The 17,554-nt window shown below is 32.4% G+C and overlaps 1 protein-coding gene across 3 annotated transcripts; it reads right to left on the bottom strand.

The window, feature by feature from the left end:
- Nucleotides 1–2,950: 2,950 nt before the first annotated feature.
- On the bottom strand, nt 2,951–12,925 carry LOC114269441 (uncharacterized). 3 transcript variants are annotated; one of them, XM_028210761.2, is made up of 7 exons: nt 12,541–12,925; nt 6,088–6,136; nt 5,911–6,013; nt 5,718–5,813; nt 5,481–5,555; nt 5,013–5,082; nt 2,951–3,366 (listed from the first exon to the last, which is right to left on the bottom strand). In XM_028210761.2, exons 1-7 carry the CDS (start codon nt 12,712–12,714, stop codon nt 3,289–3,291), a joined length of 645 nt encoding a protein of 214 aa, XP_028066562.2. In that variant the 5' UTR covers nt 12,715–12,925; the 3' UTR covers nt 2,951–3,288. The 3 variants fall into 3 exon arrangements, with proteins under 3 accessions (XP_028066562.2, XP_028066563.2, XP_028066565.2); XM_028210762.2 differs by having other exon boundaries at nt 5,481–5,549; nt 12,541–12,905; XM_028210764.2 differs by lacking the exon at nt 5,481–5,555 and having other exon boundaries at nt 12,541–12,906.
- Nucleotides 12,926–17,554: the final 4,629 nt, after the last annotated feature.

Below are 17,554 nucleotides of genomic sequence, written 5' to 3'. Positions count from 1 at the left end.
TTTTTTTTTTTTGGCAAGGGTGGTTATGCGTAGGGGTATGCTAAAAAACTAGACATCCTACACCAACTCAACCTGTGTAGTTTGATAAAGTGATAAAATTAACTGATCAGTTAGGCTACTGGTTATAATTTGTTAATTCCATATAGTTTTGTACAAGTCCCTACTATATTTTTATTTCAAATCAGGATAGGGACTAGTACAAAACTGTACAAAATTAACAAATTTTAACCAGCAGCCTAACTGATTAGTCAATTTTATCACCAAACCAATCCAATAGCTCACCTTATCAAACCACAAAAACTAAGTTGGTGCGGGATGTCTAATTTTTTAGCACACCCCTACACATAACCACCCTTCAAACAAACAAAAAAAACAAAAACAAAAAACAAAACCAAATCAAACCAAACCAACACAGCAAATATATATATATATAGATTATTCGAGCCACGAAATTTCGAGGCCTCTAACACGACTGTTTAACCAAACAATCCAAAATAACTTTTTCAAAACTAGAATTTGTAAGTTGGCCAAAATAAACAACACCAAACACACCCCTATTGAACTCTCTCTGTCTCTCTTTTGTTTAGTTGACTTGTTGACTTAAAGTTAGGCCTTGTTTGGCATGCGCCTGTTTTAGTCTAAATGTCAAAAAATCACTAAAAAAATAAAAAAAGTGTATAATCTATACCAAAAAATCAAAGATTCTCTTTTATCTCTACTTTTTGCACATCGTTTTGTAAAAAATCAAAAATTCATTCCAAACATACTATTTTTTTTACCTCATGTTTTAACTAAAAAACTAAAAAATTACTAAAATAGCATGTTCCCAAACGAAACCTTAATTGAGGGAGAAATTACTCAATATTTTTAGAACAATACTCTAATTATAAATCCTAACTGTTTGTCTCTTAAAATTTCAATACAAAAGTAATAACTCTCATGATTTAAATCAATAATAATTTTTCATCGAGGAGGCGGCAACCAAATGTACTATTGATTACTCAAAATATATTAGGGGGAATAGAAAACAATTCTTAAAAATAAAACCACATGAAAAACAATTCTTTCACCATCTTGTTATCATCCTCCACAATTTGCCTCTGCTTTTCCTCACAGTAATGCCAAGTGTTCAAAAAAATTATTCAGAAAAATATTAACCAAAAAAAAAAAAGGTGAGTGGAGACTCATTTCAATTATAAATTTTATTATACAAAAACTAAATTTAAGTCACACATCACATTTTGAGATAAATTTATTGACAATTTTTTTACATTCCTATTATTGTCATTTTTCACAACAGATTAATATCAATCGTTTAGCAAAAAAAATTTCCCAAGTTTCAATTATTTTCTTTTCTTTTTCTTCCTCGATCAAAAACTCCAATTTACCCCACCAAAAGTCACTATTATTATTAACATCATTATTTATTATTGGGTTATTACTTGTAAATAGAAGAAAGTTTGAACAAAATCAAACAATGAATGAGAATAATAATCAAAACTATTTTTTGAAGCAATCCATCAAAGAAGAGGCAAGTATGTACATAAATATCAAAGTACAATCCTTAATTTCTGTGTTTTTTTTTATATGTAAAAATGAATATTCAGTCTGATTTACGTCAATACCATTCGGATTTAAAAGTCCAAACAAAACAATTGTTTGGCACTAGAAGACCAAACAAGCTAACTTGGATCCAATCTCGGTTTCATCAATTTCCTTCTTCAACTGGTATCCAACGTGCTTCTTCTTCAATAATTGACAATGAAAAGACTGAGAATTGAATGACGTTGCTAAGACGTGACTGAGAGTAAGCAGTCGTGACTGAGAATGACTGAGACGAGAAGATGGAGAGTTTTTCTAAATTGATTTTATATTAAGGTTATTATTTAGGTATATCATAAAATTGAAACAATATATTATTTAAAAATAGTTTATGAAAAATATAATATATTGAGAATAAATTATATATTTAAATAATTTAATAGTGAATAATGAGAAATTAGGCATACTAACTGATTTAAGGGATATTTATACACAAGTTTTAATTTATGAACTTATACTCCATTAAGTCATAATTAAGATTTTTTGGACCTTCAAGTCCCATTAAATTTTTAATAGTCAGAATTATCATTCAAGCAATTAGTGTTCATCATTTATGATTATCTATAAACATGATGATTTGACATTTATTTTGATTTTCAAAACTTTAAAATATCAACTTTCAAATTGGAAAAACTAAAAAAAAATTATGTGCACAAAAAAAAAAAAAAAAAAAAAACTAACATTTTTTAAAATTAAAAAAAATTTGAAAAAATCAAATTGTTTTTTTGGTGTAAAACTGAAAATTGTGTCTATAAAAAAGTATGATGATAGAACATTAATGTACAGAACTGGAAAAAAATATATATAAATAAATAAATAAACTAATAATATTCTCAATTTTTAAATTTTAAAAAAAATGATAATGTTATCAATTTTATTAGATAGTTGAATCAAACAAATAAGTAAAAGGACAAAAATGTTTAATCTCATATTCTATTTTTTTTCATCAGTTATAAAACAATTATCTAAAACATTACTATGCAAAATTGATAATATTCTTAATTTTAAAAGTTAGAAAAAAAACTAATAATATTATCAGTTTTACTAAATGAAACTTATTAGTTCAAAATTTTTTAAATAAGACCTAAACTATTATAACATTTATAAATGGGACTTTTAGATAATTAACTATTGATTGGTTTTTAAGTGTAATCCCCCTTAGTTGTCTCAAAATGGTAGGTGCATACCTTCTTCAACAGTAACAAGTTTATCCCCGAGTCCCTCAAAACTACAATAAAATTACTAATGCCTACTCAATTTTCCCATGAGTCCAAATTTTTTGAGAAATGCCTACTAATTTTCTTCTAATTACCATCCAAGCCAAACAAAAAGCAAAAGACTAAAATAATAATAATAAAAATAAATTCTCCCATTTCAATTTATCTCTTCTTTTTCGTAAAAAAATTAAGTTCCAAACATAACATATAGGAATGCACAAGAAATAATAATCAATCATGTGTAACGTGTACAAAATTACCAGCAATCAATCTGTTCTCTAGAAAACCAAATGTAGCAAAATTAAATTATATATACGAAATAACCCATTTTCCATCCGCGACTTGCTGATCTTTTTTATACCTATGACAGTTCTGCAAATGTCATTATCAACTTGGAATATAAATATCCACATTCAATCCTTCGAATTCTAATAAATAATAGGATCTGCAGATTGTCAGGCAACCGTAATCACTGATCGTGCAGCAACTCGTTTGCCTTGTCCAACCAAACATTGTATGCCTCATCAGTTAAATGAACAAAGTGCACCTGGAAAAATCATTATTTTTTCACATGAATTTTACGTTACTTACAAGTTTCTCAACCTTTGAATGATCAAAGACTAAAGTGGGAGACAAAAGTAAAATCTCAAAAGTGTGCATGCATTCAAACCAACTTCTTAACATAATTTCCATTTTCGAAGTGAATTTTATTTTTGTGGGGTGGAGGGAGGTTGGAAGAAGTACTCCATGATCTGAACTATGTCAGTTACAGGGAAGTGGTCTGGACAAGGTCAGATTGGAAACAAGGAGTTTAAAAACAATTTGCAGGGACTCAGAATTCTGTATAGCCTAGGCTTGAATGTCCATGACAAATACGGACAATGTTTCCAAACAAAACCACGTGGAAACCTACCCACCCATCACAAAGACTGACACAAGGAAATACCTTAACGCCTATGGCTATTATATTGGATGCCCCAGAAACAACAATGCCATAAGCGCTGTGCTTTAACTTTTCTTTCCACATAAAACTTGATTCTGAATGATGATCCTGTACTAGTTTTAGTTCGTGCTTAGGAAATCATAATTCTTTTTGCTCATCAATCAACATATCACCAAAGAACACAGTCAGTTAAAACATAAAGATTATAGGAAATAAGATATGCAACATTTCAATCCGGAAAGTGAAACTGAGGATTACCATTACATGAAGTGTCAAGTTTTTGTAATTGGCAATTCCGTTTGACAAAACTCCTTTCAGTTGTAATTTTATTTGCTTTTATGTTTCAGTGAGACTGTGAGTGTTTTTGCGAATTCAACCCGAATTGTGCTTGTTAGAAGAGTTTGTCCTGACATTCTATATCTTGAGCATTCTTTATTTGCTACTTCACTAAAGTGGTTTGACCGCTCGAGTGGTCAGTTGCGCTCGAATCATCTAGTATCTTTGCTTGCAAACTAAACTTTTGGGAAATATGTTTCACTGCTCGAGCGGTTGGCCTATATGTTTTGCACCACCTTTACTCACACCGCTCGAGCAGTGAAATGTGCACTCGAGCGGTCTTCGCAGCTCCGTTTTGTATAACGTGCGCCGTTTGCTGTTTTTAGGGTTTAATCCGTCCAGATTCTCAAAGAAAAGAAAAATACAAAATGTTTTACATTGGAGGGTGTTTTTATATGAGTTTCCTTGATGTATAGAGGTGATCGATTGATCAACGAACTACAGAGTGTCAAACATCAAGGGTCGAGTTTATTCTTTTATTCACATAAAGAGAGAGGTATTCTTCGGTGGACTCTGGGAAACTTGGGCTTAAAGCTTTGGTGGATTCTGAAGTGGGTCATTGTTGTGGATTCAACGTTGGGCAAAGTAGTTCTGCGGTGAAGACGGTGTTGGAAGAGGCATATTGGCTTTGGATCAATTGGGACTTGGATTCGCTAGGTAATTGATGGTACTCATGTGTAATTCCTTTTTATCTTTTTAGTGGATTGTTTTGTCAGTTTGGCTCGTAATGTTTATTTATCACAATTGGAGGTGCTCCAATTGTGATTTTTTTCACGTTAAATCGTTGTGCTGATTTGTGGTTGATTGTTTGATTGGGATTGATATTCACTGTTTAAAATTGATACATAATCACAAATCAATATCTCGAGGGTTGTTAAGATTTTTCATAAAGCAATTCCGGGACAAGTTAATACCTCCTTGAAGTCATTTGCCAATTCTCTAACTGTAGATATAGCTATAGTGGCAGCTTCATCCAAAGGATACCTGAAAAAACATATGAAAATCAAATAAAATTAGTGGTCATGCTGCTATTGATAAACACCATGATGAAAAGATTCAAAACAATTGCTTGAGCCAGTATCGTGTAAACTAAAGATGGTTTTATCCATCCATTTATTTATTCTATTATTCAAGGAACCTTAACAGAACAATTTGCACGTGGCCATATAACCTAGGTTGATTAATAATGCATTCAACATCTCAAGTCATTCTCATACATGGCGAGATGGTCCACAAGTCCACCCAGCTAGTGAAGATAGTGATGTCTCAATCTAATATGCAGGAGTTTTGGGAAAGGCGACTTAAAAATTCACAATATTATTGCATTTGATTAGACATACAGAATAAACTTTAACAACTGACAGTTCTTTTAACCAACTTACCTATGATTACCACATGATATGGCAGTATATGCAATATATTGAATGTTGTTCTGTTTGGCAACACGTAAACTGCTTCTGTTACAAATTTGGGCAAAAAGAAATCGTAATAAAATGACCAAACAAAACCAAATAACCAAACCAAACTAAGCCTTGTGTCCTAATCAAGAAGCAAAACCGAATAAATATAAATATATATATATATATATATAAATGAATTATGGGTGGGAAACTTATTACCTGTATGCACTTCTTAAAGAGGCTTCAGGGTTAGGATCGACATCGTATATGGGCCCAACAGTGTGAATAACGTGAGAAGCAGGCAAATTAAAACCTCTGCATATACACAACATCCTTGTATATTCATAATGAGCTACATAAACATAAAGTTGGACAATACCACTATTATAGAAGCTGAAGTAGGAAAGCCTACTGTGTAATCCTCGCTTCTCCAGTGGGACAGCGAATTCCACGTTCGACTTCTTCTACATCATAGCATGCTGCTCGGAGTTCCTTACCAGCAGCTCGGTGTATGGCTAAGAAAATACACACAGACTAATTGACAGAGTTCATAATAGAACATGTTCAACAGAAAATGGTGAGAAATTACCTCCATCAGTACCAGCACCTCCAAGCATCCGCTGATTTGCTGGATTGACCTATGAGAACAATGATCCAAATTAAAAAAATAAATATAAATAAAAAATCACTAAAGCCCCATCATAGTGTTTGGATTTTCAGATTTAGCTGATGTGCCAAATCCAACAATGATCCATCATTTTGAATTCTACAGTACTAAAATTGAATTTTAGTAGAATCCCTGGACAAAGTTTTAACCCTGAAATTAGCTACGTAATGGCTGAAAGGTGTTATGTAAAATCAATGGAAGCCAAAATTTAGGAGCTCACATCATAAAATCTAAATCCAAGTTTCATAATGCAACATTGTTTCACATTCTCGTACTGTGAAATTAACTAACCAACCAACCAACCAAACAAACCAAGCCTTATGTCCCATCAAATGAGATCAGCTGCATGAATACTTCTTCTCCAATCAACTCTATCCCAGGCCATTTCGTTAGTCAAATTAAGGAGATTCATATATCTATTTACTATACTAGTCCACATCAATCTAGGTCTACTCCTTCCCCTAACACTACCATCTACCGTCACTGTATTGCATCTCTTCACTACTGCCTCTATTAGTCTCTGTTGTATATAACCAAATCATCTCAGTCTATTTTCTCTCAACTTATCTTCTATCGGTACTACTCCTACCCATTCTTAAATATATCAATTCCTAACTCTGTCTTTTCTAGTCTTGCCACATATCCACCTTAGCACTCATCCTCTCTATATGTTATTTCTTAGTTGCCCAACATTCTGTCCCATACAGCATTGCTAGTCTAATAGCCGCTCTATAGAACTTCCCTTTTAGTCTAATGGGTACTCGTTTATCGCACAATACTCCAAACGTACTCCTCCACTTAAGCTACCCCACCTTAATTATGTGGACCATATCCGCTCCAATCTCCCTAGTCGTCGTGATAATCGATCCTAAATAACAAAAATGTTCACTCTTAGGTAGTTCTTGGTTCTCAATCTTCACTTCTTCTTTGCTTCCATTATGATTGTTATTAAAATTACACTCCACATACTCTGTCTTAGTTTTACTTATCCTTTAGATTCAAGTGTGTTTCTCCAAATCTTCAACTTAGTGTTAACTCATTCTTTAGTCTCATCTACTAATACGATATCATCTGTAAAAAGCATACACCATGGCACATCATCCTGAATATCGCGCATCAACTCATCCATAACTAAAACAAAAAGATAAGGACTTAAGGTTGATTCTTGGTGTGACCCTACAGAAATTGAAAATTCACTCGTCTCACCAGTAGACGATCTAATAGTGGTCAACACACCTTCATGCATATCTCTAATCACATCAATGTAACCTTTTGTTATCCCTTTCTTCTCTAACACCCACCAAATTATATTTCGAAGCACTTTATCATATGCTTTCTCAAGATCGATAAAAATCATATGAATGCCTCTTTTCTTTTCTCTATACTTTTCTATTACTCTCCTCAAAAGATAGATCGCTTCTATTGTTGACCTACCAGGCATAAATCCAAACTGATTCTCTGACACCTCTGTTATATCTTGCAATCGACGTTCTATCACTCTCTCCCACACTTTCATTGTGTAACACATTAACTTGATTCCTCTACAGTTGTTACAATTCTGAACATCTCCTTTCTTCTTATATATTGGCACTAAAATACTCTTCCTCCACTCCTCTAACATTTTCCTAGTCAACAAAATCTTACTTAATAACCTAGTCAACCAAACAAACCCCTTCTTATCCAAACATTTCCACGCTTCAATAGGTATATCATCGGGTCCTAAAGCCTTATTCAATTTCATTTTCTTAAGTGCAAACTCTACTTCAAAGTCCCTAATCCTACGATAGAACCTATAGTCCTGATTTTCCTTATTACTGTTTACTTCTTCCCCTTTTAACCTACCTCCATGTTCCTCATTTAACTTCTCAAAATAGTTCTCCAACCTCTCCTTAATCTCTTCATCCTTCACTAACGCCTTAGAGTCCTCACCCTTGATGCATTTAACCTGATTAAAATCTCTTGTTTTTCTCTTTTTTATCTTAGCCAGTTTGTATATCCTCTTCTCTCCCTCCTTACTATCTAGTCCAGTGTATAAGTCATCATAGGCTTTCAACTTAGTCTCCCTCACTATCTTTTTCGACCTCCTTATTGGCCAATCTGTAGCACTTAAGGTTTTCCTTAGTTCTATCATTCTGCCACTTTTTAAAGCTCTCTTTTTTCGTCTTTATTACCGCTTGGACCTCCTCCCTCCACCACTAAGTTTCCCTAAAGTTGGGTCCCTTTCCTTTCGACTCTCCAAGAACTTCCCTTGAGATTCTCCTTATACAATTGGCCATCGAGTTCTACATAGTGTTAGTAGCATCTTCCAAGTCCCAAGTACCTTCTTTATCCATTCTATTCTTAAATGTGTCTAGTTTATCCCCGTTTAAGTCTCACCATCTAGTTCTGCGATGCCCACTATCTTTCCGAGTTTGGTATTGCCATTTACAGCATACATCTAGTACCAAAATCCTATGTTGAGACGTCAAGCTCTCTCTAGCAATCACCTTACAGTCACTGCATTTTAGACGACCCTCTTTTCTTACTAGAAAGTAATCTATTTGGCTCCTAATTGACCCACTCTTGAAAGTTATCAAATGCTCTTCTCTCTTCTTATACATAGTATTGGCCACCACTAGGTCAGAAACCAACGCAAAATCTAAAATACTCTCTCCAGCCTCATTTCTATCACCAAAATCATACCCACCATACACCCTCTCATACCCAAGTTTATCTACTCCCTGTGTTACATGGACTCTTTTATTTCCCCCACAATACCCGTGTCCACCGGATATAACATAGGTAAGCGTGTGGGATATGTGTCTACCACTTGTACCCAATTTAGACACTCAGATCCTTTAATTTGTTACAATATATGAGAAGAAGAAACTCACATTTGCTAGTAAAGTAATAATTTTAGCCTCACGTTAATTAGATATAAAAATTTCATATTTTTTCCTGAATCCTATTTAATTTAAAGTATATTTGGATATAATTTACAACATTTCATTTGAGAATATTATATAATATGCAATAGATATGCATATATGACGCGTCTCCGTACCCATATTCAATTTTGGATACGTATCCCAAGATCCTAAGATTAAAATTGATGAGGGTCTGACGCTTGAATACACACCCACACCTGATACTTGTACCTGAGTCCATGTAACATAGTCTACTCCTACATGGCCATTGAAATCACCACCTATAACTAGGTTCTCTCCTATGGGTATCTCCTATAATACCCCATCCATTTGGTCCCAAAAAACTCTCTTTGTCTGATCATTTAATCCTACTTGGGGGCCATATGCACTAATAGCGTTCACTATATTCTCTCCAATAACTAATTTAATTAACATAATCCTATCACCTTTCCTAATGACCGCAACTACGTTTTCTACAAAACTTTTAGCAACTATTATTCCTACCCCATTCATGTGTCTATCCTTGCCACTATAGTATAGCTTAAGACCGGAATCCTCTATTTCCCGAGCTGCCATTTTCAATTGAATTCCAAATGAGACATGATGAGGCAATTAAATTTCCAAGGGACATCCAAACACGCCCTTACACCTTGATTGCTTGAGCCACCATAATCAAGGCGGGTTTGGCATTTCTATAATTTGAAATTAATTAATTATCTAACACAATTTTGTAACAACGCGCTTCTTCACAATTTGCTGACCACATTATTCATTTCATCAATGATCCGCAGTAAAATTTGCTCTTCAACTAAGCACAGAGATGCAAAATCTTAACATTACACCTAGAGTAACGGCACTATTGTTTGAGCATTCGTCACAAGGCCTACAAGAACTCCACGTAAGCTCCATAAATGTTCAAATCATAATGACATCACACCAAGTCTCGCAATCAGTGTTTTAAAAGGCTCCAGGCGCACCGAGGCGAGGAGGTCTCCTGTAGCCTAAGCGCGAGGCGCGCGCCTCACCAAAGCGAGGCGCACATAATAAAAGCAATGCAAAATTATAAAATAGGCAAAATTTTTAACATAACAAATATATGTAGTATATTAAAAAGTATAATATCCAACAAAAGGTATAAAGTATGACATTCATATCCACCAAAAACCTTATGTACTAAAATCATCATCCACATAATTCAATGCAACTAAGCTTCTAATATGTACCTATTGAGACTATAAGCACTGATTCAGTGTTCATTTTATTATTATTATTATTTTGATAGGAAAAAGAAACAGTGTAAAACAGAGGAGGAAAAAAAAACAGAGCAAGAGAAGAAGAACAAATTAGAGCAGAGCAGAGAAGAGGAGAAGAAGACGACCAAAACAGTAAAGCCAAAAAAAAAAAAAGAAGAGTAGAACAGAGGCAGAGAAAAGAACCAGAGAAGAAGAGAAGCAGAACAATCAAGGCAGAAGACAAGAACGAAGCCAAAAAAAAAAAAAAAACAAAGTAGAACAGAGGCAGAGAAGCGAACTAGAGAAGAGAAGAAGAATCGAACCAGAGGAGAAGAGGAGAAGAATCAAACCAGAAGAAAAGAAAAAAAAAAAAAAAAACAGAGTATAACAGAGGCAGAGAAGAGAAGAGAAGAAGAGGAGAAGAATCGAACTAGAGGAGAAGGGGAGAAGAATCGAACTAGAGGAGAAGGGGAGAAGAATCGAACCAAAAGAAAGAAAGAAAGAAAAAAAAAAAAAAAAAAAAAAAACCAGGGTATGACAGAACCAGAAGAGAGAGAAGAGAAGAATAGTCAAAGCAGAAGAGAAGAGAACCAGAGAAAAGAGAAGAGGAGAAGAGAACCTGTGTATTTGGCGTGTGTTATACTCTTCTTCACGTCGCTGCTTCTTCTTCTTCTTCTTCTCCACTAGGGCTTTTTTAAATGTTTTTGATCTGTTGAGCCACGTTTGTATCATTTTATAATGTAAATGAGATGTTATCCCATGTGGGTATCCACACAGTAAACAAATGAGGGCTGTTGGAGTGAAAAACATTTGAAGCGCATGAAGCGCACACCTCAGGCTTTATAATAAAGCACGTGCTTTGTCGCCTAAGCTGCGCCTCGCCCATGTTGCCTCGCCTCACCATGCTTGAGGCGCAATGTTGCGCTTCATCTCGCCTTGGGCTTAGGCGCGCGCCTAAGCGCGCTTTTTAAAACACTGCTCGCAATCACAGTCAATACCTATGGAGCACGGGTACGGGTACGGATACGAGTACTGGTACTGGTACTGGTACTGGTATGATAAGGGTATGTTGATACGGTAAAATCCAAAAATAGTAGGGTACGGATACAGCTTGGTGCGCTTGTAAAAAAATATTTATTTTTAATTTAGAGTAATGCAAAAATTAATTAAATGGTTTAATTTGTTAAGATCCAACCTATAATTAACATTTAATGCCAAAAGTAAAGGTATAAATCAAAATTAAATGTCAATATATTAAATAACTTACAAACCATAGTTTAATTTTAAAATCATACTAAGTATAAAACTAAAAATAAAAAAGAAGTCTAGTGAAAGAAGTTTTATCTCTATAGTAGAAGAAAATATTGTTTCAACTGAGGTACGATACGGCGTGAGTATCTATTAGGTACGTCTGGATACACCAAAAATTAAGAAGAAAAAATTTGAGTACATGTTTTGTGTACCAGGTACGTATGCAGAAGTACCATACGAGGTACCATACGCCGGTAAGTACCCGCATGTTTTTCGAAGTATCCATGCTTCATAGGTCAATACCTCTAATCACATAAATAAGCTAATAAACTCAAGCAATTAGCATCAAAGTTCTAACAATGCTCAGTTAAAAAATCACCTTGTCCTAGTCCAAGTCTTAGGATATGTTTGATTGGGCAGATTATAACATAGGATTGAGATTATTACTCTATGGGACTCACATTCTGTCGTTTGGTTGCAATTTTTGTTATTCGAATTAGATTCCAATGGAGATTCTATTATATCCAAATCCAACAAAATTGTTGAATTTTTTAATCTTACAACTAATAATGTAAAACAAACATATAATTCGGATTATATATTTCTATATATATATATATATATAAATATTACAAAACAAATGTGAACAAGAGAGAATTATATATCTCTCTAATCCAATTAGATAACCAATCCTGTTAATCCCTTCACTATTAATCCTGCCAATCAAACAAGCCTCAGTCTATCATACAAACAATTCCAAGTCATGCAAATGGAATTCCTATCACACAAATTGAGCACTAATCAGTAAGTAGAATACCTCAAACTATTGGATTTGAGAGAAGGCTTATCAAGATGGATTTGAAATAAAAGATCATAATAAAATACAAACATCTATCTACTTATAAACTCAAATCACTTCAATTGAAATAAAATCCTCAAATTCAGAGTCAAAACAATCAAAATGAGAGAAAGAGAAGAGAAGTTACAATGGCGTCGGAAGAGCCATCGACGGACCACTGAGTGATGTCGCCCTTCTGGATTTTGAGAGCGCAAGAGCGGGACAGCGGGAAGTGGACAACTCGGTGGCCGTTGGACATGGTGGAAACCCTAGCAGAGCTCGATCCTCCACCATTAGCTAAGCCAGACCTCTGCGAATCCATTTTCGAATTGTTCGCAGACGACGGTGCCGCTGGAGATTTCTATGGTATTTCGATCAGGAAATCGAAGCCTAAAACTAGTACTAGTCCAGAGAGCATACCAAGAAGGATCGTCACATTTTGTTTTTGCGTGCCCAGTGTCAGTGTCAGTGTCAGTACACCAAAATTGAATTTGACAATGTTGCGAAGATAGCGGAAGGAAAATTATATTTCTACTTATTTCAATACACACATTTAATAAAATATTATTTTAATAATAATTATATCATAAATTAAAATAATTATAATGGACATTTATCAACACTTATAATATTATATAAAAATATTTTTTATACACATTTTTTAAAAATAAAAAAATCTCAGTATAAACTTTTTGACTAGAAAAAACTAAACCTTTATTTTTTCTCTTTATTATTGTCACTTTGCTTGTTACATATTCTATACACCTCTGTTGGTAGCAAAATAATACTCTCATAACAACTCTCATGTTACTTTAATCTATACGTTTATATTCTATTATTTATATTGTTTCTTATTACTTCTACAATTTTTGCTTAATTTTGTTATGAAAGAGTTGCAAAATAATAGAACCTCAAACTCAGGCAAAAATATGTCTAGAAAAAGAGGTTTGTAGAGACTGTTTACTCTAATGATATGTTTGGTTAAGAGATTTGATGAGAGATTTAAAAAGAGAAATAGAAAAGATATGTGAAATGTAAATAAGATATATTTACATTTCACATAGTTTCACACATCTTTTTCCTTTCATTTTTCAAATCTCTTCTTAAATCCCTTAACCAAACACAGCTTAAAAGAATATCAAAACAGGGGACTGTCAGAATAGGAGTAGTTTATAATTCAATCTTGGGAGCGAGAAGAGAAGTAAACTGCCCATCCAACAACCTCTCTTTCTCTCTTTACATCCATGGCCCCTGGTTTTGTTCCTTCTCTCTCTCCTCTATATATTCCCTCTATCCACCTCTCCCTTTTCATCACAGTAATAACTTATCCACCAACTCCCTTCTCATCACAGTAATAACTTATCCACCAACTCCCTTCACATTTTCCAAGCCTTTTCTCGCAATCCAAATACTCATTTTTCTCTTCATACCCATCTTCACAGATCTCTTACTCCGTCTGCATGAAACAAGAACATTTATAATTACCATTTTGAAAATAAAAGTAGAGTTGCTAAAATGACCATTGTGATTCTTAAATAAAAAAAAGGACTAATCCAAAAAATCTCTCAACAAAATAATTTTTTTTAAATATTAATTTAAAATGGGATGGGCAAAATAGTAAATGAAATAACAAAATGAAAAGAATGCCTTACCTTCAACAATATTTTGGGAATGAAGATTGAATATGGTCTTCAATAAAGGTCTTCAATGGAGGAAAAGTGTCTCATTGCAGACCAAAGTCTTCAATAGGTGTTCATGTGGGTGGGTCTACACTTGTGGACATAGCGTCAATGAACAAGTGTGTGGAAAGGAGTGTTTGGTGTGTGTACAATGGTTATGAGTGAATGGTGTAATCGTAACTTTCAATGTGTGGATTTAGAATATTAATTAATAATCAAATTAATAGTTGTGTGTATTGAGAAAAGATGTATACTGAGGTAATTAAATGTGTGAAAATAGAATTTCCCATAGAGGAAACCTCTTTCTGGATGAGGATGACAAAGGTACCTTGTTGCTGCTGCTGTGACTAAGGAAAAATTATTGGCACACCATGTGGTTATATTTCATACTAATCATAATTTAGCATACTTTTTTTTTTTTTTTCAATCACTTAATATAAATTCATAAGTCTCACCCCTTCTATCAATTATAACACTGTTGAAGTATCACTTGACGATACTCTAAGATCAACTAATAACTTCTCGTGACTAAGGCCTGTTTTTGAGAACTTATAATAATAGTTGAAAAATCAATAAATCATTAAAAAAAACAAAGAATTACACAATAAGAAAAATCAAATATTTATTTTTATTTTTATTTTTTTCACATTTTTTCCGTAAAAAATTAAAAAATCATTCCAAACGTATTAATTTTTTTCACCTCATATTTTAGTCAAAAAAATATGAAAATTATTAAAATAGTCTATTCTCAAATCAAACCTAAGTCATAGTAGGTCTGTGGTGCCTTGGTTATGATTTTTTTTGAATTTTTTTTTTATTATTTTGATAATTCGAACCATTCTTATTATAGGGTTTATTGAGTACATCATTCATGTAAAAAAATTTAAATTGATTGGACATCTATAGCTTTGCAATAAGAGTACATTTATTTTTTTAAAGTAAATGGTTAACATAATCTTGATGATTTTTTTAAAGCAATTAGAATTTGATCATATGGTTGCGAATTTTCAATTAATTTGATTTTTTGCATGAATGATATACTCAATGAATCCTACACTATAAACAATCTAAATGATTATACAAACTGTTTAATGTACAAAACTCGTTAAGTATATCATTTTGATAAAAAAATCATGTCGATCGGATATCTATAGTTACTTGATCAGAACACATTTATGTCAATACTTTATTTATTGGTAAATTACATTTTGCTTCGTTTATGTTTAGTCACTTTCTCACTTTGACTCTTAAAATTTATTTTTTTTCTCACTTTGGCCTTTTTTGTTTCAAGTTTTTTCACTTTACTCCTAAAACTAATTTCTGTTAAAAATTAGATAGAAAATGACACATTGACAGTCATGTGACATACAAATATTTTATTCTATATGACTCACACCTTTAACATAAACTTAAATTATAATATAATAATATATTTTTTATATTATGTGACAGTTATTGTGGCATTTTCTATCTAATTTTGAACAGAAATTAGTTTTAAGAGTAAACTGAGAAAAACTTGAAACAAGAAAGGTCAAAGTGGGAAAACATAAACTTTAAGAGCCAAAGTGAGAAAGAGACCAAACATAAAGGGGGGGAAATGTAATTTACTCTTTATTTTCAAAATCATACTTATTGTTGTCACAAATGTGATGTGATCAAGTGGCTATCAATATTCAATTAACGTAATTTTTTTTTACAAAAACTATATGCTCGACAATCCTTGCACATTAAACGGTTTGGATTATCAAAATAAGTCTAGAGCAAGGTCCCACCATGGGCCAATAACCAGGGTCGGTCCTGCGTAACTAGGGGCCTAAGGCGAATTTTTTAAATTAGGCCCTTCATATATCATTATCCAAAAAAAAAAAAAAAATTTGTTTGGATAAAACAAAAAGGATAAAAATTTATTTCTATTGCATTACAATTTAACAAAATTTAGATAACAAATATATATATATATATATATAAATAGTTAACTTTCAATTAGTTGAATCGAATATTTATTTTTTAGCTTACCAATGCTATAATAACTAAAATTAATGGGGGGTAAAGATGAGAATTTTTGACACAACTCAAGCAATATATAAAATTAGCAAGTTAGGATTGACTATTTTTCAACATGAATCCAAGTATGACACGACTTAATAACATAAATTATTAGTTATATATTTTAATGTTCACTAAGGGATGCCATGACATTTTTTTAATTTTTTATGTAACTGCATCTAACTTAATAAAAAAAAGTATGTAAAATAATAATTAAGGCTAATATGTTTTTTTCATTTAAGATATGTATTTTTTTTGTTGCCTATTTTAGAGTCAATCTAGTAAACAATATATAGTAATAAGGTACAATTTTCTTAATTAGAAAAATGCAATTGAATTAAAATCAAACATTCTATGAATAATTTCATTTAGTAGAAATAAATTTTATAAAATTCAACTTACGGGAAAAATTTTTAATCTCTCCATACACTTGCTAAATTATTTTTAACTAAAAATGAAAGTTTTCACATTAAACATCAATCGGACACGAATTAAAATAATACCATATGACAACATGAAAATAAATAAATTGAGCTAATATTGAAGTAATTATGAAATAATACGACATGATACACTCCCCTAGTTGGCGGCCCTAAATTTTGTTCAAAATTAGGGGTCCAAGGCGACCGCTTTAGTTGCCTCGCCTCAAGGCCGGCCCTGGCAATAACACTCTCTAATCTGATATCAAGCCAGAGAGAAGTCTCCCTTAATTTGAATGGTGCATTTTCTAGAATTATTCGAGAAGATTATTTAGATTAAAAATTAGGATAAATTACATTGTTAATTTTTAAGTTTTGAAGAAAATACAACAAATTTTACAGTTTTGACAGAGTCACATTTTACAGTTTTAACAAAATCAGGTTTAGGTTTTGTGAATGTTGTATATAGCTCCCTTTTTATTAATAATTCGTTAGTCATATGGATAGAAACATAATGATTTTACACTGAAGTGTATATATATTTTTTATTTATCATTGTAATTTCACACTATTTATATTAGTTTCAGTTGTTTTAGCCCTTCTAAAAGGGAGATCAATGTAACTATGCTAAAACTATGGGGTTATTTATATTTTCTCTATACCTCAGAGGAGATCCATGTAATTTATCCTAAAAATTAAGTTGATTGGACACTAATAATCACTTGATTTATTTATTAAAAAAAATAGATGAAATATTTTTAAAATTATATTATTTATTAATTTATTTTTAAATAAATATAATTTGATCAAGGCACTTTCAATATCTAAGTAATTTAATTTTTTATATGAATAATATATTTAATAAACTGACATAATAAATAATTTAAATTATTGAGATAAAGCCATAGCGAGTCAGATTGAATCCAACTAGAGAGTATCTAGTCCCAATTTGGTGGTGGTTTGATGCCGTGCAAATTTATTGACACGAGTGTGAATAACAACAACTTATTAGTTGAAT

Source organism: Camellia sinensis, chromosome 8 (genome assembly GCF_055761805.1).
Source record: "Camellia sinensis isolate YWXY chromosome 8, ASM5576180v1, whole genome shotgun sequence".
Taxonomy (NCBI): Eukaryota; Viridiplantae; Streptophyta; class Magnoliopsida; order Ericales; family Theaceae; genus Camellia; species Camellia sinensis.
This window is presented reverse-complemented; position numbering and strand designations above follow the sequence as displayed.

Coding starts and splice junctions, on each gene's coding strand:
- LOC114269441 (XM_028210761.2), bottom strand. CDS start 12,714: ATGGATTCGCAGAGGTCTGGCTTAGCTAATGGTGGAGGATCGAGCTCT. Junction 6,137..12,540: donor ATGGCTCTTCCGACGCCATT/GTAACTTCTCTT, acceptor TTGTTCTCATAG/GTCAATCCAGCAAATCAGCG. Junction 5,556..5,717: donor TCTTTAAGAAGTGCATACAG/GTAATAAGTTTC, acceptor AATTTGTAACAG/AAGCAGTTTACGTGTTGCCA.